General features: G+C 43.3%; 1 protein-coding gene across 2 annotated transcripts in view; it reads right to left on the bottom strand.

Annotated features, from left to right (window-relative positions):
- The window catches only part of KDM4C (lysine demethylase 4C), a 404,611-nt gene that overhangs the window by 1,646 nt on the left and 379,849 nt on the right, over positions 1-23,116 (bottom strand). For both annotated transcript variants that reach the window (XM_069574114.1, XM_069574115.1), the window contains 2 exons: positions 10,375-10,494; positions 6,643-6,735 (listed from right to left, as the gene is read on the bottom strand). In XM_069574114.1, the coding sequence (XP_069430215.1) occupies positions 6,643-6,735; positions 10,375-10,494 (213 nt within the window). The remainder of the gene's footprint in view (positions 1-6,642; positions 6,736-10,374; positions 10,495-23,116) is intronic.

The following is a 23,116-nucleotide window of genomic DNA, read 5'->3' as shown; positions in this document are numbered from 1 at the left end:
CAACTTCAATTTTGACATCAATTCTAAAGATGCTCACATGTCTGACTCTGGTTCAGACCTCCCCCTGTGCTCAAGCCTGCATGTCCAACTACCCAGCAGCATCAGAATGTTTATCCTGGAGGCACTTAGAATCTTCCTATCCTAGAGTGAACAAGTCTTCTTTCTCCATTGCTGTCCTTCCTAAATTCCATAAATGGCAGCACTACCCTCATCAAATCTAACTACGTTGATCAGAAACCTAAAGGTCTTTGTAAACTTCCCCTTGTCCCCATCCTGTCCAGGACCCCTCCTACATGGACCCCGAAGCCCTCCCTCCTTTCTTCTTTAACCCTACTGACCCCATGGTGCAGGCCCTCATTTCCACTGCTAAACCACTGTAACAGTGCTGCGCCCTAGTCCATGTCTCACAGAACTACTAGAAGAAATGTCTCTATACTCTCTAACTACGCGACACCCCTGCTTATGGTCTTCAGTAGCCTCACTGCCTTCAAGATCACGGCTATACTTTCTAGGCTGGATGTACATAACCGAACAAAATCCTACCCCATGCTTGGATTAGACTGACTTATTTGCATTTCCTGGTCACACTTAATTGTCTCCAGCCTCTGTCTTTAAATGTACTGTTTCCTTTGCACAGAAGATATCCTGTCTTCTCTGTGACTGACAAAAATGAGGTTCCTTTTTTTGGATTCCTGGAACACATTACATGTCAATGTAGTAGAATGAAGGCATGGGCTGAGAGGAGGGGTTAGGTGTTGGGCCATCAGGGGTTCCTTGGACCCCTTGAAGGTGAGACTATTAGGGACTATAAAATGAATTTTACATGTGCTCCCACAGTAAGCAGTGTACTCTGCTACAGTCACTGCTCAGTAAGTGTTAGCTAGGCAAAGGAATGTGGGCTTTTTCTGTTATGCTCCAGTAAAGTTTACTTAAAAAAAAAAATTTAACCTTTATTTTATATTGGAGTGTCATTGATTTATAACTTGTGTTGGTTTCAGGTGCCCAGCTGAGTGATTCAGTTACACATATACATATACCCATCCTTTTTCCATGTAGGTCATTACAGAATATTGAGTAGAATCCCCTGTGCTATACAGTAGGTCCTAGTTGATCATCTATTTTATACGTAAGTAGGTTCGTATATGTTAACTCCAAACTCCTGATTTATCCTTTCTCCCTCTATTTCTCCTTTGGTAACCATACTGTTGTTTTTGAAGTCTGTTTCTGTTTTGTAAATAAGTTCATTTAAATTATCTTATAAGTGGTATCATATGATCTTTGTCTTCTTACTATTATAATCTGTAGGTCCATCCATGTTGCTACAAGTGGAATTATTTCATCTTCCTATGGTAACGTTCCAGTATATATACACACACACACACACATACACACCCCCCACATCTTCTTTACCCGTTCCTCTGCTGATGGACATTTAGGTTGCTTCCATGACTTGGCTATTGTAAACAGCGCTGCAATGAACAGTGGGGGTGCATCTATCTTTTTGGATTATAGTTTTCTCCAGATATATACCAGGAGTAGGATTTCTGGGTCATATGGTAGCTCTATCTTATGTTTTTTAAAGAATTTACATGCTGTTCACAGTGGTGTACTGATTTACATTCCCACTAACAGTGTAGGAGGGTCCCTTTTCTCTATCCCCTCTCCAGCATTGATTGTAGATTTTTTGATGATGACCCTTCCGACCTTTGTGAGGTGGTACCTCACTCAGATGTGTCAAAGGGTGTGTTTAGAGATGCCTATGAGGTCAGTATAAGTTTAGGCAGTCTGTCTGCTGATGGGCAGGGCCATGTTCACCTTTGCTGGCTGTTTGGCCTGAGGCGCCTCAGCACTGGAGCCTGCAGGCTGTTAGGCAGGGTCAGATCTTGGTGCTGAAAATGCAACCTCCAAGAAAGCTCACAGATCAATATTCCCTGGGGCCTCCACCACCAGTGTCCCTGCCCCAATAGTGAGCCACAGTGGACCCCCTCCTCTCCAGAAGACCCTCCAAGACCCACACAGGTGGGCCTAGTCCAGGCTCCTATGAGTTACTGCTTTGCCATGGGTCCCAGTGCATGTGAAGTCTTGTGTGCACCCCAAGAGTGGAGTCTCTTTGCCCCTGCCCTGTGGAGCTCCTGCCCTCAAGCCCCAGCAGCCTTCAAAGCCAAATGCTCTGAGGACTTTTCCTCCTGATGCCAGACTGTTAGGCTGGGGAGCCTGACCTGGGGCTCTGGACTCTCGCTCCATCTTGTTGTGGCTTTGTCTCTGGATGTAAAATATCTTTTTTGGGAGGTTCCAGTCTTTTTTGCTGATGGTTGTTCTGCACTTAGTTGTGATTTTGGTGTTGTCATGACAGGACAGGAGCTGGAGCCCTTCTACTCTGCTGTCTTGTCTGGAATCGAGGGGCTGCTTTTGGTTTGGATGCTTCTGTCTCCTTCCTCAGCGTGGGCTGGCTCTTATACCCTTCATGTGGGGTATGCCAATACTTTGGGCACCTGAGGCAAATAGCCAATCATGGGAAAAGACCCTGACACAGGGAAAGACTGAAGGGAAAAGGAGAAGGGGATAGCAGAGGACAAGGTGGTTAGACAGCATCAACGACTCAATGGACTTGGATTTGAGCAAATTCCGGGAGATAGTGAAGGACAGGGAAGGCTGGCGTGTTGCAGTCCACGGGGTTGCAGAGAGTCAGACATGACTTGGTGACTGAACAACAACAAAGGTTTGGCAGCCCACACTCACTCCAAGTACACCAGGGTAGCAGTCGGCACCGGCTTGTGGGTCTCCTAGCACCAGCTCGAGTACACTGGGGTAGCAGTCAGCACCGGCTTGTGGGTCTCCTAGCACCAGCTCGAGTACCCTGGGGTAGCAATCAGCACCGGCTTGTGGGTCTCCCAGCAGCAGCCCCTGAGACTCCGGAACAGCAGGCGCAGTGATTGGCCCCTGCGCGCTGCCCACACATGATCCCTGGATGGCAGGGGCAGTGACTGGCATCTGCTCCCGGCTCTCTCAGTGGTCCATGCCCACCTCTGAAGCTCACAATGGTGGTGCTGGCTCATGCCTACCCCCGGAATTTTTAGGTGGCATCCTGCTGCCTGACAGTATGAACAGGGAAAGGAGTTCCATTGGTGGTTCCTGTCCCTCTCCTTGCGTGGCGCTTAACAATGGGTCCTCGCCTCCTGAGGGCCCAGCCTTCTTCCCTGTGCAGCTTCAGTCGCAATATCCCAGCCTCTACAGGTTGTCTGCATGTAGCCAACTCCACTCTTCTCCCTGGGTATGACCTCTGACGCCCAAGCTTTAGCACCCAGCCCCTGCCTGGGCCAGGGCATAAGCATCTACTGCCAGGGAGTGTGGGTCACTCTGTTTTGCCTTCCAGAAGCTGGTTGCTGCACTCTCCTCTGAAGCTTTGCACCTGTCCATTGAGGGGACCTTTCCTCCTTCACAGCCCCCTCCCTGGGGCACAGGTCTTGTTACCACTCCTTTCTCTCTCTCTCTCTTTTCTTTCACCCTAACCGATTATGTGGAGGTTTTCTTGCCCTGTCAGAAGTCTGAGGTCTTCTGCCAGTATTCAGTAGATATTCTGTGCAAACCGTTCCATGTGTAAGTGTGTTCTGGACGTATCTGTGGGAGGGGGTGAGAGCCATGTCCTGCTCCTCTGCCATCTGGACTCCTCCTTCCCATAAAGCTTTCTTTAAAGCACTATTTTTCCTTCCTAATCCCCTGTTTTTTCCCCTTGAATATGTTCCAAACTGGTTTTTATTGAGACGCCACCAATGTACAGCACACCCCATTATGTCACAGAGGCCCCCTCCCCTGGTGGTGGACAGAGGCAGGGCCTAGATTTGAAGGCTTGAAAACAGGTGATCAGTCATGAAGAAGAGACAAACAATGGAACAAAGAAGCTTGAAAACTAAAAACAGGCACAGGTTAAAAGCCGAGCATGTTCCCTGCCAGTTCATGAGACAGTCCTCCAGGGTGATAGGCTCCCCCTGTAGCTTCACCCAGGAAGCAAAGAAAGAGATTGTGGATGGGCTGGGCACTCTCTGTCGTTGGAAGAAAACAGTTTTGGTTCATTCACTCTTGGCAAAGCATTTCCTCTGAGTAATCTTTCCGTTTTATAAGTGCTACAGTTAAAGAAGAAAATGAAACATCTATGAAAGTGTTGCCACTGTGTGAAGAAAGCCAAAGTCAGCCTCTCAAATTAATAATAAAACCGCTTTACCAGCAGCGCCAGTTAATTATGCAGCATTGCTATGGTTATTCTGTGAGACAATAAAAGGTAATGGGGCCGTTTCTGAAGTTAGTGGGAAGGAACCCAGCACAATCACTGAGGTGGACTGCTGACTCTCTTGAACAATTTCTCCCCAAGTCAGCATGTGTCTGGGTGAGCAGAAGTCATTAAAACATGAAGGCCTCCCAGTGAGGGCTGCAACCTGCCCTTCCTTAAAACAACAACAACAAAACCCCTCTAATTATAAAGTATCTTCCATCAACAAGTTTTCCAATTAGATTTGTTTCACCACGTGGAAAAAAAAAAAAAAGCATTCATAGGCTAGCCAAGGGCCAGAGGGTTATACGCAAACCTGAAGGAAAAGCTGGTTTGTTACAACAGAAGCACGTTAAGTCTTTTATTCACTAAAATCAGAGGTGGCAAACTGGATTTAGTGACTGTGAGCAAACTAGATTTTGTCCCTGAAGAGGTTTTCTACTAGGCTCGTAATAGATTAGATTCAGAATATCTATGTGATTTATATATTTTTAAATTTTTTTTCTCTGAAAGTTAAAAATAAAAGTTCAATTTGGTGTGACTGCTCTGAGAAATGGATCTTAGAAAACTCAGAAGCTGTGCTCAAGTAAAGCTACATGGGAAAGCACACTGACAGAGCCAATTCTACTGTGGAACAAAGAGATTGTGATCAGAGCAGCTTTCTTTTAATGTGATTAAGAAATGGTATTTGAAATCTACAAGACCCAGCTGGTAGGATGCTTAATCATACATGAATTAGAACATCAAAGATCTGAGGGACTTCCAGAGGGCTCCCTACTCCATTTCCCAACCTCCAAATCTCCAGGTGATTTGAAAAAGCAAAAGGAAAGGGAAGGGGATGGAGAATCCAAGGAAAATACAAGCAACAGGATGAGAGGCAGTCATCTCGAGCAACCTGGAAAGTTGTTCTTAAGAGGTTTCCAGACCTAGAACACTGACTAATTACCCAGAGTTTTAGGTCTCTTTTAAGGTTTTATAGATGTCTTTACTCTAGGAACACTTCATCCTCCCTTTCCCTGCTGTTTATTATCTGAGAGTTAAGCTATTTTCAGCACGTGGTTCCCTACATGTCACGCTTCCTCACTGCGTGGGCAGCACTGTCTCTCGTCTCTCGATTGCTTTACTGTGAAGGACCTTCCCCTCAGGATGCAGCTGAGAAGAAACTCAGCTTACCCCTGATGTGGTTTACTCGGGACCCCACCTGACAGGAGAGGGGCTGAATATACAGGTGAATCTTTAAGGAAACACATGGTTTTTCCAAACTAATCTAGGATAACTCTATCATTGCCTAAAAGTATATTATTAGCATGCAATGAAAATGCAGGATGTCATTTATTCAGAAAAAAAATTCATTTCAGTCAGAAAAAGCCCCTCATTCCCTTCTCCTACTTTAGTGTTTATCATTTCACAAATGCACTACATGTAATTCTAAATGAGTAAAACTGGCTTCATTTCAGGGTCCAAAAAATGTTTTATGATACAATAATGAAAACTAAGTTATTGTGAATTATATTTTTCAACAACTTCAATTTTGATTATTTGTCCATGTTTGTCTTTTAATGGTATGTACAGGGCTTGAAACTAATAATGCTTTCTTTAAAAAAAACAACAACAACAAAAAAAAACACCACTTTACTATTCCCACAACTAGTATTTGGGCTTTGTTTATTCCTTCTTTTATGAAAGTGAGAGTTTCATTTAATTATGAATTGACACAACCATTAATAAGCTTCAGAGAGAGAGAAGTTCATCAATATAGTTGACCTTGAAAACATGGGTTTGAACTGCATGGGTCCACTTATACACAAATTTTTTTCAATAGTAAACCTGATGGTACTATACGATCTACAGCTGGTTGAATTCATGGATGTGGAACCGTGAACAGAAAGGATCTGACTATACAAGCCATGTGTGAATGTGTGGAGAGTCAGCACCCCCACTCCCCACACTGCTCAAGGCTGCACTGTATATGATAAGGCTAGATGTTCGCTACACTGAGTCTCCATTAATCTCCTACTGAAAGCCTTCTTTTAACATGGCTTCCACTAACAAGATTGTAAATGTCTTGATGGTATCTTTGTATGTTCCCAGTTCTCTTGCACAGAATATGTACTCAGTAACTTTTGGTATGCCAACAGATGTTAACATAAAGAAGCATCATTTGACCTCATTAGAAAGAAAAATGAACTTGTACTGGTTTTCCTGTTTCTGATCAAATATATTTGCTTTGGATTAAATAGATTTCAATAATGGAAAAGATGCATTGGCTTCCTAAAAAATCAGTCTAAAGGCCTGAGTGTGTTTCTGCTGGCTCAGGAAACAGTGCTAGAGGAGGGATTCACAGGGCAGACCCCTCAGAGAGATTATCCGGTACTTACAAATCGAGCTTTCACTCTCTTAGGTAACTCTTCATCTAAAGTGTAGATGTCCTCTCTCTTCATTGCTATCTGGGATCCATCTTCAAATTCAACCTAATGCAAAATAAAGCATTGAGCATGGTATATTTTTTAAAAAGCAAGAAGCATTCACCATTTTCTTCAGGGTTCCAATTAGCTACACAAACCAAAAAAGAGAAAAAGGATTCAAACAGAACAAACAAGAGAGCTAGCCAACAGCCAAGGAAGGGAGAAAAGCTCTTTCCCTTATCAGACCAAGAACAAAGCATGTTTCAAACAGGCCAAAATTCTTGAAAATGAGTGTCCTGGAATGTGTGATATGAAAACTTTATGCCCCCAAAGCAAAAAAAAAAAAAAAAGAAAGAAAGAAAAAGAAAAAGAACTGCTGCTCAGATGATTTCTCAGAACAGGAGACTGTGGCCAGTTTAGCACTAAGGCTGGTGGAGCCTGTCCGTGCTCTTTGTTTAAGATGCTCTGATGACTTAAGAGGGAGGGTGTTTCTCTTTGAGAAAAAAGTGATGACATATTTTACTCTTATAATCCTCCCAGATAAAATAATTTCTCAAGTTCTTATAGAACTTTAACTTTCAAAACTCACTTTTGTTAAATTCAGCCAAAAGGCCAGAAAAATCTCAGGTTCCCCTCAACCTCATGTGTCAACCATGTCAGTGGGTGAAAATACATAACCATCTAAATGAAAATGTTTAAAACTTGTTTTTCCAAGCTACTCAAATGGAAGTAAGTATTTTCATTATCTATTTTTTTTCAATATTTTATGCTGTTTTGTTAGAGAAAAAGTAAGTGACACTGAATAACAGAAACGTAATCTGGGAACTTCATCAAACACCCTATTCAAAGAGATCCCGATCCAGGCTTACTCCCACATGAACTCTCCCAGAAGAAAACAACGAAAGGGATGCAATCAAGGTAGAATATCTAATTCTAATATGTTCTTAACTCTGAACCATTTATGGTATTTTTCAAGTTTCTAAATCATCTGCCTGAATTCTTTTAAGAAATAAATATATGCTTGCACTTCTAGTTAAAAAGGTGAGTTAAATCATGTAGCTGTGCTATGTTAATGAAAACAATCTGAAGTTTAAAAAGCTACTAAAGATAAAATATATAGTTAAACTTTGTATCATCCATGTACTGCTCCCATTTGACTGAGCTCAAACAATGGGGCAGAATTAGGTCTTGGTCACAGGGGCCATCTCCCTGCTAGTTCACAGAAGGCTGAGATGGGAAGGCTTTTCTTCCTGGCCTTGTTTCAACAGAATGGTTTCTTTAACATTTAATTAGGCCAAGGTGTCATCCCATTTATACAGTTTGATCGCATAGCTAGAACTACCTGTGCCTACCTTTCTTCTATTGCCAATCATTTGAGAATTCTAAAAGAGAAAAAGTCAGTTTTAAAACAGAGGAATTATGGTATGGTGACCAACCAACCCAGTTTGTCCACGACTGAGGAGTCTTGCAGGATGCAAGATTTTCAGTGCTAAAATCCAGGACAGTCCCTCAAAGGCTGGGATGGTTGTTCACCAGAGTTTGGACAGAGCAGAGAGTGAATTCTGGCTCTTCCCTTTACCAGCTCTGTGCACTTGGACAAATTATCAAATTTGCTGAGCCTTTCCTCCCCTCATTTGTAAAATAGGGATTCAAAAACCCTATCTTGGAGAGTTACTATGAGGACCCCCAAATGCATATACCTAGGATACTTGGCACTGTGCAACAGGTATTTTGGTTCTATTTTTATAAATGTCTTTGCTTAGTCAATGCTGAGGCTGAATAATTAGACACAAAACACAAAATGACCTCAAAAGGCCACTTGGTTTAATGAAGAATTTTAAAGTACTTGTACTTGAGAGACAATTTTAATATTAGTCTTAACTTTTTCATTGAGTCTATAAATATGCTCACTGTTCTATGTTGATAGGCCATCATAAATTCGACTGAAGTTAACATTGATTACTAATTAGCCAGAATTTCAACATGTCCTCATTATGATACTTTTCATGTAGCTAATGGCTTTGCTACATGTAAGATGCTTCACTTTTGCATGTATTGTTTAATTAAATGTAATTATTTTCTTTTGAATGATGTAGTAAAGCTTTTTTCTAGGAGACTCCGGTATTACCAGCCTGTCTTCTAATTTTTGCCTGATTTGGGACATTCTGATACAAAAACGCTCCAACATCTAACCTGCTGTAAATGACCTCAGTCTGCAACGTAACACTGTCACCAGTATAGAGGGGGAAATGGCCTTTAAGTGTACACACACACACCCCCCCTTGGCTTTTTCTGCACCTTAAAAATGTCCTTCCCTAAGTTTTCCAAATGTCTTTGAACACTGCTAATTACACTGTGCTCCAGTTTTTGGTTCAGTCTTTTAATGTTCTTTTCCATTTAAGCCCAAGCCCCTTATCAGTCTTTGAACAATTTCTCTGAGGAAACTGGAAGTCTTATCATTCTCAAGCTGTTTTTAACTTAACAGGCCTGAACCTTCTTGCTTTTTCTCCCTTTACTTCAGTCTTCCTGTTTTTACACTAGTGCTTGAGAATGTTGATTTCTGCCATCACATTACTAGGAGTACTATAATGTATTGGTTCTAATAAATCTTTTCCTTTTAAAAAGTCTTTCTGAAGGAATAGAAACACATATGTGCCATCCATGTTGTTTTTTCTTATTAGAGCTTAACTCATCCTCATTTCTAATAGGGATATAGTTCATTTTTTAGTTGTATAAGTGTTAGTCACTCAGTTGTGTCTGACTCTGTGACTCCACAGACTGTAGCCTGCGAGGCTCTTCTGTCCATGCAATTCTCCAGGCAAGAAAACTGGAGAGTTGCCATTTCCTTCTCCAGGGGATATTCCAGACCCATGGATCAAACCCCAGTCTCCTGCAATGCAGGAATCTTCTTTACTGTCTGAGACACCAAGGAAGACCTTTTAATTGTATCCATATTTAAAAATAATATATACTGTTGTTCAGTGAACAGACTTCCCAACTGACAACTGTACTTTTCATCAAAAAAGCATCCTATAAAGAAACCTGCCTGCCAATGCAGGAGACCTAAGAGATGCAGGTTTGATCCCTGGGTCAGGAAGATCCCCTGGAGGAGGACACGGCAACCCACTCCAGTATTCTTGCTTGGAGAATCCGCATGGACAGAGGAGCCTGGGCAGGCTACAGTCCATTGGGTTGCAGTCAGACACGACTGAAGTGACTTAGCACGCATGCACGCCTAGGTGCACAAATGGCTCCATCTGTGCTGAGGCATCACTGGTTTAGGTTTGCTGAAATGTCAACAGGGATGACGTCTGTCCGGGAAAAGCCACCCATTCAGGGGCTGCTGGGTGATGAACAGCCATCACTGACTTGGCTTAGTTAGGTAATCCAGCCACTTATTGTTTTCCCATATAACAGAAACACAAGAAAGCAGCCTACCATCCAGTCGGTCATCTTTTTGACCTAACTATATTCCTGACTATTAATCCATTTATCAAATGTTGGTAGTTTCCCAGTATTGAACTTTATTATCCCCAAAATAAAACTCTATTAACTGGGTCAACAGTCTTTGAAACTTCGCCTTTTTTATAAAACAGCAGGTGTTCTAAATTCTAGCTTCTTGACCCATAGCACACTGGATATACCATCTGCCCTCTGGCTTCTCCTGTCTATCTCAGCAAGCATCAGACCCAGGGCAGCACTCACCTGGTACATGTGGGCAACATTTGATCCAAGATACTTGGCCCCGTAGAGTTTGCCATCAGGCCACTTGACTTGGACGACTTCTCCCTCGGCAGGAGGGCCTAGTTTCACACAGTCTCGGCTCTGCAGAATAAACGGAGTCAGGCTTTTCAAGGCAAATGTCTAAGTGACTGCATTTAGAACTTAGCAAATGATGAACTCCTGGCAATTAAAAGGAGTTATTGCCTCTGTGTTTTATGGATTATGATCTTGCATGGGTGTTCAGGGGAAGAGTTATGAGCCAAAGGAGTACTTAAAGATTCAGCCTAGATCATAAAGTTGCAAAGGAACCACCATAATCCAAGAAGGAAGAAACATCGGCATTTATATTTGCTATTTGACAGAGAATTGTTCAGAGGGTAAGTAAAATGTGCATAGAAACTGCTTTGGCTGAAAAATAGACTGGTTAATGATTTATAACACCTGACATTTATACAGCATCTTGCAGTCAACAAAATGCTTTAACATACATCTCATCTGATCCCCACAATCATTCCATGAAGTAGGCAGAGACTATGAATTGCCCCCACTTTACTGACAAGGGAACTGAGCCTCCAAGCAAGCTCTGGAGAAATAAAGCTGTGTAAGAGACAAAGAACTGAGGACAGCGAGGCCAGAAGAGAAGCAGACCATCACTGGAGTTGGCAGGTCTTGAAGCAGCAGCAAGGGGAAAGTGCCAGGAACATCCACAGCGTGTCAGCTGAGGCTGGGAGGTGCTGTCCTGTTTAGCAGCCCTTTTCTGAAGAACCCTGGGCCTGCCTCAACAGGCCTTCTTCTGCCTGCATCTCTCATTCACTGACTAGCCGCTCCTTTCATGGGTGATCATGGGGACACCTATGACCAGTCTTCTCACTTTACTTCTTCCACTCTACTCCACCTCCTCCTCAGGCAGCAACTCCTGAGTAAATCCCCCAGCAGTTCATCCTGGAAAATCCTTTTTTGTGGGGCACAGAGTTAGTTTACAGATACAGTTTGCAAACTTAAATTTGTATGTATTGAGTATGACAATAAAATTTTAATACAAAGGAATTAAATACTTGACTACTTTGATAAACTTTCTGCACATTTAACAATTCATGTTTTGCTAATCCTAGTGTTTTACTGATGAGGCCCATCTCACTGACTGAAATGCACACTTGACCAGTCAAGTTATAAATGCAGACTAGGCATGATCCTGTGGTTTAAATGAGAGGGACACACAGGAAATATTTAGTGGTTTATGATTAGAAACCCACCCTATATTACTTTTCATTATTAACAAAAAGTTTGCTTCATAAAGGAGTGGTCCTTTTACTGGGCTTCCTTGGTGGTTCAGATGGCAAAGAATCTGCCTGCAAGGTGGGAGACCTGGGTTCGATTCCTGAGTTATTGCTGGATTCAAGAGTATACAAGGCAAGTATGTATACTTTCTCACTGCAGACTGTGGTTCCGCTTAAAGCTATAGGCACACAAACAAAAGAAGAGACTCTGCAGAGTTGACAGTTTGCATCAAACTTAGTCATATGAAAATAAGTTTCTTATTGGCTTTCATAATATTTGACCTCAGGCAATGCAGAATTGAAAAGGTAAGATGAACTGTCTTCTGTGTAAGCCCCCAGGGTTATCATATCACTTTTCATTTCCCTTCCCTTCCCAAAATGAACCTGGTACTAAGAACATTGGAAGGTGTAGCTTGCTTCTAAATAGACACTGTCTGGTCTCCTGGGTTAGGAAGCTACATCAGCTCTGGGATAACTCTGAGCTGAAACCCAGATGCTTTGGTGATGAGGGCAGAGGGAGAACAAGAGTATGTTTCTTCCTTCATCTAAAGATTTTTTCCATGTGGAGGAAGCACTATTGGGGGTAATAACTCCTGGCTTTTTTTTAATTCACTTTTTAAAATTTAATTCTTATTGGAGTATAGTTGATTTACAGTGTATTAGTTTCAGGTACACAGCAAAATGAATCAGTTTTATAATACACAGACACACACACATATCTACTCTTTTTAGATTCTTTTCCCATATAGGCCATAACAGAGTATTGAGTTCCCTGTACTATACAGTAAATCCTTATTAGTCATTTATTTTATATACAGTAGTCTATATATGTCAATCCCAATCTCCCAATTTATCCCTCCTCTGCCAAAGCAATCTACTGATTCAATGCAATCCCTATCAAATTACCAATGACATTTTTCACAGAATTAGGACAATTTTACAATTTGTATGGAAACACAGAAGACCCTGAATAGCCAAAGCACTCTTAAGGAAGAAAAGCAGAGCTGGGGTAATCTGGAGGCTGGTAACTTCTGGTTTGCCCCTCACTTTCTTTCTTTCTGCGGAGCTGCTCTGATCCTTCCACAGAGGGAATGGGTGGTGTCCTGCACCACAGGTCACTAGAAGGCCTAATTCTCAGGTCCAGTGTATGAGGAGAATCCTTCGCCCACAGATGTAAGCCACACTCTCCAGCGACTGCTTTATTACAAATAAAGGAGGTATTTTAAGTTTTCAAACCCTGACTTCCTTCTCTCTCTAACTGCTTGCCCTCAGGCCCTTTCAACTGGCCCTTCTTCAATCCCAATAGAGGCAAGTCAAGGCCTTGATGGATATGAAGCCACAGTCCTACCTACTCATCCACCACAAGCCACCTCCAAGCGGGGAAGTTATCCCTTAGTTTTACAGATTTGACCTTCAACAGAGGTTTACTAACCTTTAGAATAACTACCTCAAACCAATCCTGAGCTGCAATTCCTGGGACCATATCACCAAGGTGTTGCCAATGGCCACAGAGATATGGCCTGTTCAGTTCAGTTCATTCGCTCAGTCATGTCAGACTCTTTGTGACCCCATGAATCGCAGCACGCCAGGCCTCCCTGTCCATCACCAACTCCCAGAGTTCACTCAGATTCACGTCTATCAAGGCAGTGATGCCATCCAGCCATCTCATCCTCTGACGTCCCCTTCTCCTGCTGCCCCCAATCCCTCCCAGCATCAGAGTCTTTTCCAATGAGTCAACTCTTCGCATGAGGTGGCCAAAGTACTGCAGTTTCAGCTTTAGCATCATTCTTTCCAAAGAAATCCCAGGGCTGATCTTCTTCAGAATGGACTGGTTGGATCTCCTTGCAGTCCAAAGGACTCTCAAGAGTCTTCTCCAATACCACAGTTCAAACCCATCAATGCTTCGGCGCTCAGCTTTCTTCACAGTCCAACTCTCACATCCATACATGACCACAGGAAAAACCATAGCCTTGACTAGACAGACCTTAGTCGGCAAAGTAATGTCTCTGCTTTTGAATATACTATCTAGGTTGGTCATACCTTTCCTTCCAAGGAGTAAGTATCCTTTAATTTCATGGCTGCAGTCACCATCTGCAGTGATTTTGGAGCCCCGAAAAATAAAGTCTGACACTGTTTCCCCATCTATTTCCCATGAAGTGATGGGACCAGATGCCATGATCTTCATTTTCTGAATGTTGAGCTTTAAGCCAACTTTTTCACTCTCCATGTATAAAGGATACTCAAGGCATTTATCATAAACATACAACCTTGTTAGTAAACTAAAATCTATACAACCTTAGAGTGAGGAATAATTCTTTTTTGAAAAGGTGTCCGGAATTAAATGTATGAGATATAGTTTGTTTCTTACTGTCGGCAAACACTTGACTCACAGCAAATCTTAATTTGGCACAAAGCAGCTGACCTCACAGAGCCCCTTCCAGCTCAGCTCCCACCTAACTGCTATGTATCAGTCACCGTCACTACACTCTCTTTCACGTCAAAATCTAGGGGAGATAATCTTGCTTGCTTGCTTCAATTTCTTGCTTTCAGAACTTTTTCCTTTATTCATAGTAGAAGAATAAAGAAGAATAACCAACCAAATTGAACATAAGGCTGCACAGAAGAACACAAGAACATAAGGCTGTTTTGAGAGTTTCCCTTCCTCCTTCCCCACCAGGCGGCACGATTCTCAGTCATGATGTGAAGCTTCCCACCCTTTGCTAGGTCCTTCAGGTAGAAGAGGATATACTCAGATTTGAATGTAACTTCATTTAGTGAGTAGCATTATTTATACCCCAGCTACCTTCCAAATGGGCTTAAAGCAGCTCACAGTAAAACACAAAAAGAGTTTATTTCTGTAACACCTAGTCTCCTCCATAGATAAATGGTCTCAAATCTTGAGTATGCCAGAAACTTCCTATGACTACACGGTGTATATAAAGCATTTAAACAGGAATGGGATTAGGAGTACACGGGTTTATGCTTCCCTGACTCCTCCAGTGCAGAAACCGCTAAATGTTCCTTCAAACTGTCACAGTCACTAATCTGCCATCTATTTACTGACCACCTGTGTGAGACACTAGAGCAGTCAATGGTGTCCAGCTCTTCGAGGCAGAGACAGACAGAGGGTGTCATGCCCATGCCTGGAGGGCTGTCACACTGAGCCACACTGCTGTAGGGTGGGGGCTCAGGGGTCCCTGCAAGGGCTGGAATCCATGTGGAGTGCGTGAGCTTCAGCCACCAGAACAGAATTTGTATTTGATTCATAGATTGGGTTTCTGAGTCAGACTTCATGCAGGGGAGGGAAAAAAAAAAAAGGTTTCTGTTAAAAATGAAAGGTCCCTGCTGTGCGTGAGGAATCAAACAAAGCAGAGCTTTTCCAAGTGTAGTCTGAACCACTGGGGACACACATCACAACTGGAGGTTCCAGCTGCCACCGCCCACCACTCTACGTGACTGGGATGGTTTTTTAAGCATTATAGAATGGACCTCCTGATGCAGTTCTTAGTGTGTTGCTGGAACAAGTGAACACCTCTGCTGGAAAAGTATATGCATTAAAAACCTTGACTAATGCGTTTCTCCCACCTGCTGTCTAGACTCTCAGAAGAAGTTTGCCTTCACCTGCCATGAACACCTGTTTACCCTCTGCTGTACTGCCTCCAGGGATGTGTGAACTCCCCTGAAGTCTGCCAGTGCTCTGTCCCCAGGGACACTGGTGTCTGGAGCTGTCAGTCGGCCTGCAGCTAGAGAACTGCACAAGTGACGTGAAGACGAGAGACAGAAGTAGTCATCACACTCAAGAGTAGACTTCTGCCTATGATTAGAGGACTGAGATGAGCCACAATCCAGTGACAGGACGGTGTCATATCACATTCTTGCCAAAGTCATGCCAAACCCCTGTACCTTCTCTACTAACAAAAGGGAAAAGCCCAACAGCCAGTCTGATTATCGGAATTCCAAAGCCACTGTGTTTTTGGAACTCTTCTAGGCCCTTTAAAAGGGACCTCTAGAGGCAGCAGCTGCCCTTGCATGCTGCCTACCTTACTCTCTCTCCCACTCTCCACCTCTACTATACTAAGTATAATCCACAGGGCAAGCAGCCTCATCTACCAGTCTGATTACACCAGATGAAGACACGATACATGAAATCCCAGTAATTCATCAGCACACAGTTTGGAACCTCAGACAATCCCCCATGCAGAAAATGCTTAAATGACCGAGAGTAAACTGATGGCCACTCGCTGCATTGAGGGATAATCACCAGCTCATTACTGGACTCGGGCAGGGATTAACAAAATGATAGGCATGTGCTCATCAACCTGGCTATCTGTCATCGGTTTGGCTCCTCAGCCTCTGAAACCCCTTCTCCCTTTTGAAGTCTCAATGGAAGGCAGAGCTCACATGCCATTACAAATGCTGAAAGATGCCAGATACGCCCTGGCTCAGGGTCCCTGGCAGCAGGTACAGACTGAGCCAGGCCAATTTTGGCTCCACCTGCCCAGGATGTAGAACCTGTGACCAGAGATGCAGAGAAACAATGGAAGAGGATGCTCTCAAAGGTAGCAGCAGCTTGCGTGTGTTGATGGCAGAGCCCTGCTCCAGGGCCCCGGAAGGGGAAGTGACCTGGTCCTATTCACCTCCCAGCTGAGCAGCCTCCCTTTCTCACCTATTGTTTGACCTTGTTTTTCTGACTCCTTGGATATCCCGTGGATGTCCTAATAACTTTCCACTAAGTTTCTGTAGTGCCTAAATTACTTTACAGTAAGTTTTTTGTTTTGTTTTTGGCTGCGCTGTGCAGCCTGTAGGATCTTAGTTCTGTGACTGGGGGTTGAACCCAGGTCTGGCAATCAAAGTGAAGAGGCCTAACCACTGGACTACCAGGGAATCTCTGAGTTCCAATTAGTTTTTGTTAATTGCTGCTAACAACCTTGACAGATAAGTAATGGCAGGTTTGGGTGGTGGCAGTTCCCTTCTCACAACATGGGGAAAGAGCCTTTAACAGTGGAAATAAAAATGGAAGGTTTCCCACACCACCTAATCCTCATTCAAAGGACCTATGAGGAAAACCATCCCTCAAAAAGGAAGGGGACATATTCATGGCACCACCCACCTGTTCACAAGACATGGCCCTAGATGATTCGTGACTGGCTTCGAGTTGTACTTTCTTGGACTCCAAAATCACTGCAGACAGTGACTGCAGCCATGAAATTAAAAGATGCTTGCTCCTTGGAAGAAAAGCTATGACAAACCCAAGCAGTATATTAAAAAGCAGAGGTATCACTTTGCCGACAAAAGTCCATTTAGTCAAAGCTATGGCTTTTCTGGTAGTCATGTATGGATGTGAGAGTTGGACCATAAAGAAGGCTGAGTGCTGAAGAATTGATGCTTTCTAACTGTGCTGCTGGAGAAAACTCTTGAAAGCCCAGTGGACTGCAAGGAGATCAAACCAGTTGATCCTAAAGGAAATCAATTCTGAATATTCATTGGAAGGACTGATGCTGAAGCTCCAATACTTTGGCTACCTGATGCGAAGAACTGACACATTAGAAAAGATCCTGATGCTGGGAAAGATTGAAGGCAGGAGGAGGAGACTACAGAGGATGAGATGGTTGGATGGTATCATGGACTCAATGGACATGAGTTTGAGCAAGCTCCAGGTGGATAGTGAAGGACAGAGAAGCCAGGCATACTGCAGTCCATGGGATTGCAAAGAGTTGGACACAACTTAGCAACTAAGCAACAATAACCAAGTTTCTGATGTACTCTGCAGTCTGAAGATGTGCTCTCTGCAGTGGTAGCCCTTTAGAGGGGGTTCTCAAGGAGATGACTTCCAAAGGGATGTACCATATTATGTGGATTAAATTTTGCACTGCTTGTTGTATAAAAGTCACAATAATTTACTAACAACTCTCACTCTAACAACAAAGATAGAAAACATTTTTTAATTATTTTTCTTCCCCCCACCCCCACTGGAACAGTTTCAAGTAGTTTATTTAGCTAGGCATAGACTTGACAAACATCAGTATGATTTTTGTAGTTTCCAAATAACTTTTGTTCTGAGCTTCTACTCTATATCCTTTGGGGAAATTATAGATTTTTTATTTTAAAGATGGAAAAACAACCCATATTTTCATCACCTACATATAAATCCTGTTACAATGTTGATTCTTCTCTATGCTTCCACGCATTAAAAAAAGAAAAAAAAATTCAGACCTCCTCTACAGATAAAACGTCTTCTCTCATAGCCACAGCCTTTATTTTCTTTCATGTGAGAATACAGCTGCCCTCTTCCTAAAGAAGCAGGCCTGACTGCAGCCCTGAAGACCTCACAGTGCAGTTCCCCACTGTGGTCCTCACACATCCCACAGCACTTGAGGGGGAAGGGTCTTTCTACCATGGTAAAACAGAAAAAACATAAACCTTGCCGCTTTAACCATTTTCAAGTATACATTTTAGTGGCCTTAAGTATATTCACAATGTTATACACTCACCACCACCCTCCTTCCCAGATTTTCATCATCCCAAACTGAAACTCCGCACCCGTTCAACAATAACTCTCCACCTCCTGCAGATGAACCTAGAGCCTATTATACAGAATGAAGTCAGTCAGAAAGAGAAAAACAAATATCATATATTCATGCATATTTATGGACTCAAGAAAGATGGTACTGATGAACCTATTCAGAGAGCAGCAACAGAGACAGACATAGAGAACAGACTTGTGGAAAAGGGCGGGGGAGAGGAGGGGGAGGGTGAGATGAGTGGAGAGAGTAGCATGGAAGCATTCACTGCCGTATGTGAATAGACAGCCAATGGAGATTTGCTTTTTGACTCAGGGAACTCAAACTGAGGCGATGTAGCAACCTAGAGGGGTGGGGTAGGGAAGGGACATATGTACTGCTATGGTTAATTCATGTTGATGTATGACAGGAATCAAACCAATGTTGTAAAGCAATCAATCAGTTACAAATAAATAAATAGAAAAAAATAGCTCTCCATTTCCGGTCCTCCAGTCCCAGGTAACCACCACTGGAAAGCCTTCCTGATTTGGAACCAGTCTGTTGTTCCATGTCCAGTTCTCATTGTTGCTTCTTGACCTGCATACAGATTTCTCAGGAGGCTGGCATATTGAGTGCAGAACTTTCCCAGCATCATCTTTTAGGATTTGAAATAGAATCTGGCTATCTGTAAGCACCTCATAAGTGAAATCACATATTTTCCCTTTACATACTTGGATGATTTTGTACCTTGCTACTGATCACCTATAATTAAGAGGATCTTCTTAGTTATTAATTATCCTTTAAAAACTCCATTTTAGTGAATATATGCAACATTTATGGATATTCCACAATTAATTTAAGCATTCACCTATTGTGAGATATATAGGTCATTCAATTTTTCTCATATCATCTATAATACTATTATATATTTTTCTCCATAAATCTTTGTCCAAATTATGACTGTTTTCTTAGAACAGACTTGTAGAACCAGAATTACTTGGTGAAAAGGTATATGAACTATAAAGTTAAATTCATCAGTTTTGAAAAATTCACCATCAGACTTACTTCTCTAGTGCAGTAAGTCTATTTTTAGCCACTCGACAAAATTCTGCTTCAGTCAGTCCAAGGTGGAGTCCAGGCTAAATGACCTCCCAATCCCTCCTCTGAGCCACACTGAGAACCAACACTCAAGAAGATTCTCTCCCAGCACAGCCCACGCCTCGTGCGTACACAGGCAGAACGGATTCCGTGCTGGTTCCGTTCACAGTGGCAGCCTTCCAACAGACCTTTCCTCTGTGCTCTGCACTAGCTGTGGAACACTGTCATTTCAGCCTGTGGGCCAATGAATTCAAGCCAACCTACCTCCACACTGACACTCATCATTCTGGGAAAATTCTATGTCTGATGCCCAGTTTTCCTGTGTAAGAGATTTTAAAATCTTTTATAAGGGACACACATGGACACATTCCCTTTCTGTGTACTGATACTCTGGTTATCTCTTGGAGTGATGCCTCCTTATTCCCTCAAACAGCCAAATTCCTTTCCAGCAGCCACATTTCTCCACTGCCCTGACACTTACCCATACCCATCTTCTAAAGGACAGGATCTTCTTTACAGAAAGAACAGTACTGACACTTATTTGGTAAACTTCTGGGGGCCAATTAGTTGGTTAGTACACACTTCTCCTTTTGCTATAAGCCAAGAGTAAAAGCAATTCCTGGTAAAAGTTCTGAGGCCCCAGAGATGCAGGAGATTTATTCTTCTGAAAGTTACTATAGCATTAAGCCTCGGAAGGTACAGTGCTAAAAGAAGTCACATTTTTGTTATTACAACTAGGTGAGATGCTGGCATGAAAAAGCTTCTAAAATCATAGAAAATACAAAGCTAAGCAATTTCTTTTGGAATGATCTTTTTGGCTCTTTTGTAGGGAGGAAGCATAAGAAAAGTTAGTAACTAGAATCAGGGGTGACATTGGGGAGCTGACCTGACTGCAAAGGCCTGTGAGAGGGACACAGGGAGCATCTGGAACGTGTGGGGCTAAGCAAGGTGGCTCTGAAGTGCTGGCCAGGGCTTCTCTGTATCCCTGGAATTGCAGAGTATGAATGGAACCGAAGGGGCCATTTATTCTCTTCTCCCTGCCTTGGGGAGAGGCCACTCCTCCCTGCCTGCCTGCCTCTTCTCCCTCCCTGGCATACACTGTGTCTCCTGGTGCCTGGCACTGACTCGGCATTGGAAGGCAGAGACAAAAACAGTCCTCTCAGAGTGCTTTCTTTCAAAGAATTCAAAATCCAGATGGGGACTCAAATATATACATGAATGCCTACAATATGATGCGCCGCATGTGATCACAGGTGAATGGGCAGGGAAGTGGGGACTCTGTGGTCATGGCTCCCGTGACATCAGCTGTGTCAAGGCCCTTCTCCTCATGATTAACCTAATTCCTCAGGCCTTCCCCTCAGTGGTATATCCTCGGCCACATGAGTGAGTGAGTCACAGCGTCCCTTCAGGACTCTCCTGCACTCATCTGGCTTGGTCCATGTGAATGCTGTAAGATGGGCAGGCAGCAGTGATGTAGCCCTTAGAGGCAGACACCAGATGGAGCTGGCAGCTCCCCCAGCACTTTGTGGGGATCACTGATGAAGGCTGTGGTGTAGCAGCCTGATTTTATCAGGGCTCCATAGCTGGTCAGACAATCACACTGACTGTTGAGGGGTGCGTGTGGCCAGGTCAAAAGCACAGAGCTGTAGGCTGACCCTTTCTCTACCCCCTCAGGAGTGTTCTCGAATAATCACACCAATGATCCCTGGGCTGACTCCCATCAAACCAGGAATCAATAGAGGAAATCCTCCCAGTTCAACTCCTAAAAACCCCATATACATAAACTACTTGAAAATGGGGTCAGTATGTTGAAATCTTTCTGATACTTCTTCTGCAATCCTCCTTTTATAAAGGTATGGAAGATATTACTGGGAATTTTGTGCTTAGGGACTCTCTTGACCAATGAGTTGACTAAAAATTACTAGCCTTCACCACCAATAATAATAACTGCCAGCATAATCATAAACACTACCTGAGTGTTTCAGCGCTGGTGCATGAATGCATGCTCAGTCACTCAGCTGTGTCTGACTCTGCGACCCCATGGACTGCGGCCCTCCAGGCTCTTCTGTCCAGGTAGTTTTTCAGGCAAGAATAGTGAGTGGGTTGCCATTTCCTAATGTAGATTATGTGCTGGACGCCAGGCTGCTTCATACAATATGTTTCAAAAATTAAAACCTGTGCATTTATTATTATCTCCACATTTTATGGATAAGGTAGCTGGTGTCAACTTCCTTGCCCTGGATTGCATGGGTGGTTACAGAGCAGAGATGAACACTAGGTCTGTCTGCCACACATCCAGCTCTTCCCGCCTTGAAGACTCAGCCAACTGGTCTGGCTGCACCCTCCTGCTGTGCTCCCTGCAGACACTAATGCAGAAGCACCCCAGAACTGAACTCCTCACACTCAAAAAGGGTGGGCAATTCCGATCTCTAGGGGACAAGTCTTTCACCCTTTTTATATTAATAGTTGTGGGCAGAGGCTAAATACATGAGGGGAACAAAATATTTTATCATGTCAATAAAAGTTATGTTGCAAAACCAAGAAATGGAGGGTGTGAGGTCAATTTCTCTGTGTTGCTGTTGCTCAGTGTCTAAGTCACATTCGACTCTTTGTGATCCCCATGGACTGTAGCCCACCAGGCTCCTCTGTCCATGGGATTCTCCTAGGCAAGAATACTGGAGTGGGTTGCTATTCCCTTCTCCAGGGGATCTTCCTGACCCAGGGATTGAACCCAAGTGTCCTGCATCCCGCAGGCAGATACTTTACCACCAAGTCACCTGAGAAGCCTCGAATTTCTCTGTAGTGGTTTCTAAAAATAAACGTCAGATCTAAAACCTGAAAACAGACAGATGAAAGGAAGGATAAGGGTAAGCATCGTGGGGAGAGAAGGCTGTCCTGTGCTCACATCTCATGCTGGGGGCTCTACTCACCCACGCTAGCTTCTGCCCACTCCCCGCTGCCCCACAGGCTGTGCTGTTCCCTAGAGCACCCGCCTGGGCCCACAGACATGACTGGCAGTCTTGTGGTAACACTGCTTGGTGTCAAAGAGCTGCTACTGTGCATGACCAACTTTACGTCCTGGCTTCCTCAGCAATAAAATGGAGATAATAATACAACCTTGCAGAGCTGATAGGCAAATGAGAGCTAATAAATATTTAAAATGAGAGAAAAACAAAGCACAGTGGCTGGCAGCTGGTGAGTCAGAAGTGATCTGTCACTGGATTTACTCCACATCAACAGGGAACACGGAGTATGCTAGGGAGAGGACAAAAAGCCTTGGGAGAAGGTGATTCTCGGCATTTGAAATCATGAAAGAGGATGCACTGAGAAGCCAAGAGCCTACTATCAAAGATGATTAGACAATGTTAGCCTCGTTGAAATCCAAAAAACCCAGTAGAGGAGGAAAGCAGGAGTCATCTTCCAGACAGGCAAAGAAGCCCAGTGTCCTGCACCCGCTCACACAGCTAGTAAGTAGACAAGTGGGGTGACCTTGCACTCAACACGTAATTTTCAAGCATCTTTTACGTTCTAGGAATAGTGCAACTGGTAGTGAGAAAAAGGTTTTTTTAAATCTTAAACCTCATGCAACTCTTTAGTGGAAAATGCAGGCATTAAACTAAAATAATAATAAAGGTAAGTGTAAGAATGATATCATAGAACTCACAGGGTAAAGCAGAAGCATGTAACTGAGGGATTATTGCCACATTACAATGGTTATTATATCCCAGAGAGCCTCAAGATGCCCCGAGAGGTGGGAGAACTAAGATGAAATTTTGACACAAGATTCTGAAAGAATCCAGATAAGGAAAATCAGGAAACACAAGTCATGATATAAAGTTTCTCAGAAGG

The sequence above is a fragment of the Ovis canadensis genome, chromosome 2 (assembly GCF_042477335.2).
Source record: "Ovis canadensis isolate MfBH-ARS-UI-01 breed Bighorn chromosome 2, ARS-UI_OviCan_v2, whole genome shotgun sequence".
NCBI lineage: Eukaryota > Metazoa > Chordata > Mammalia > Artiodactyla > Bovidae > Ovis > Ovis canadensis.
The sequence above is the reverse complement of the archived record's forward strand: the minus strand, read 5'-3'. Positions and strand labels throughout refer to the sequence as shown.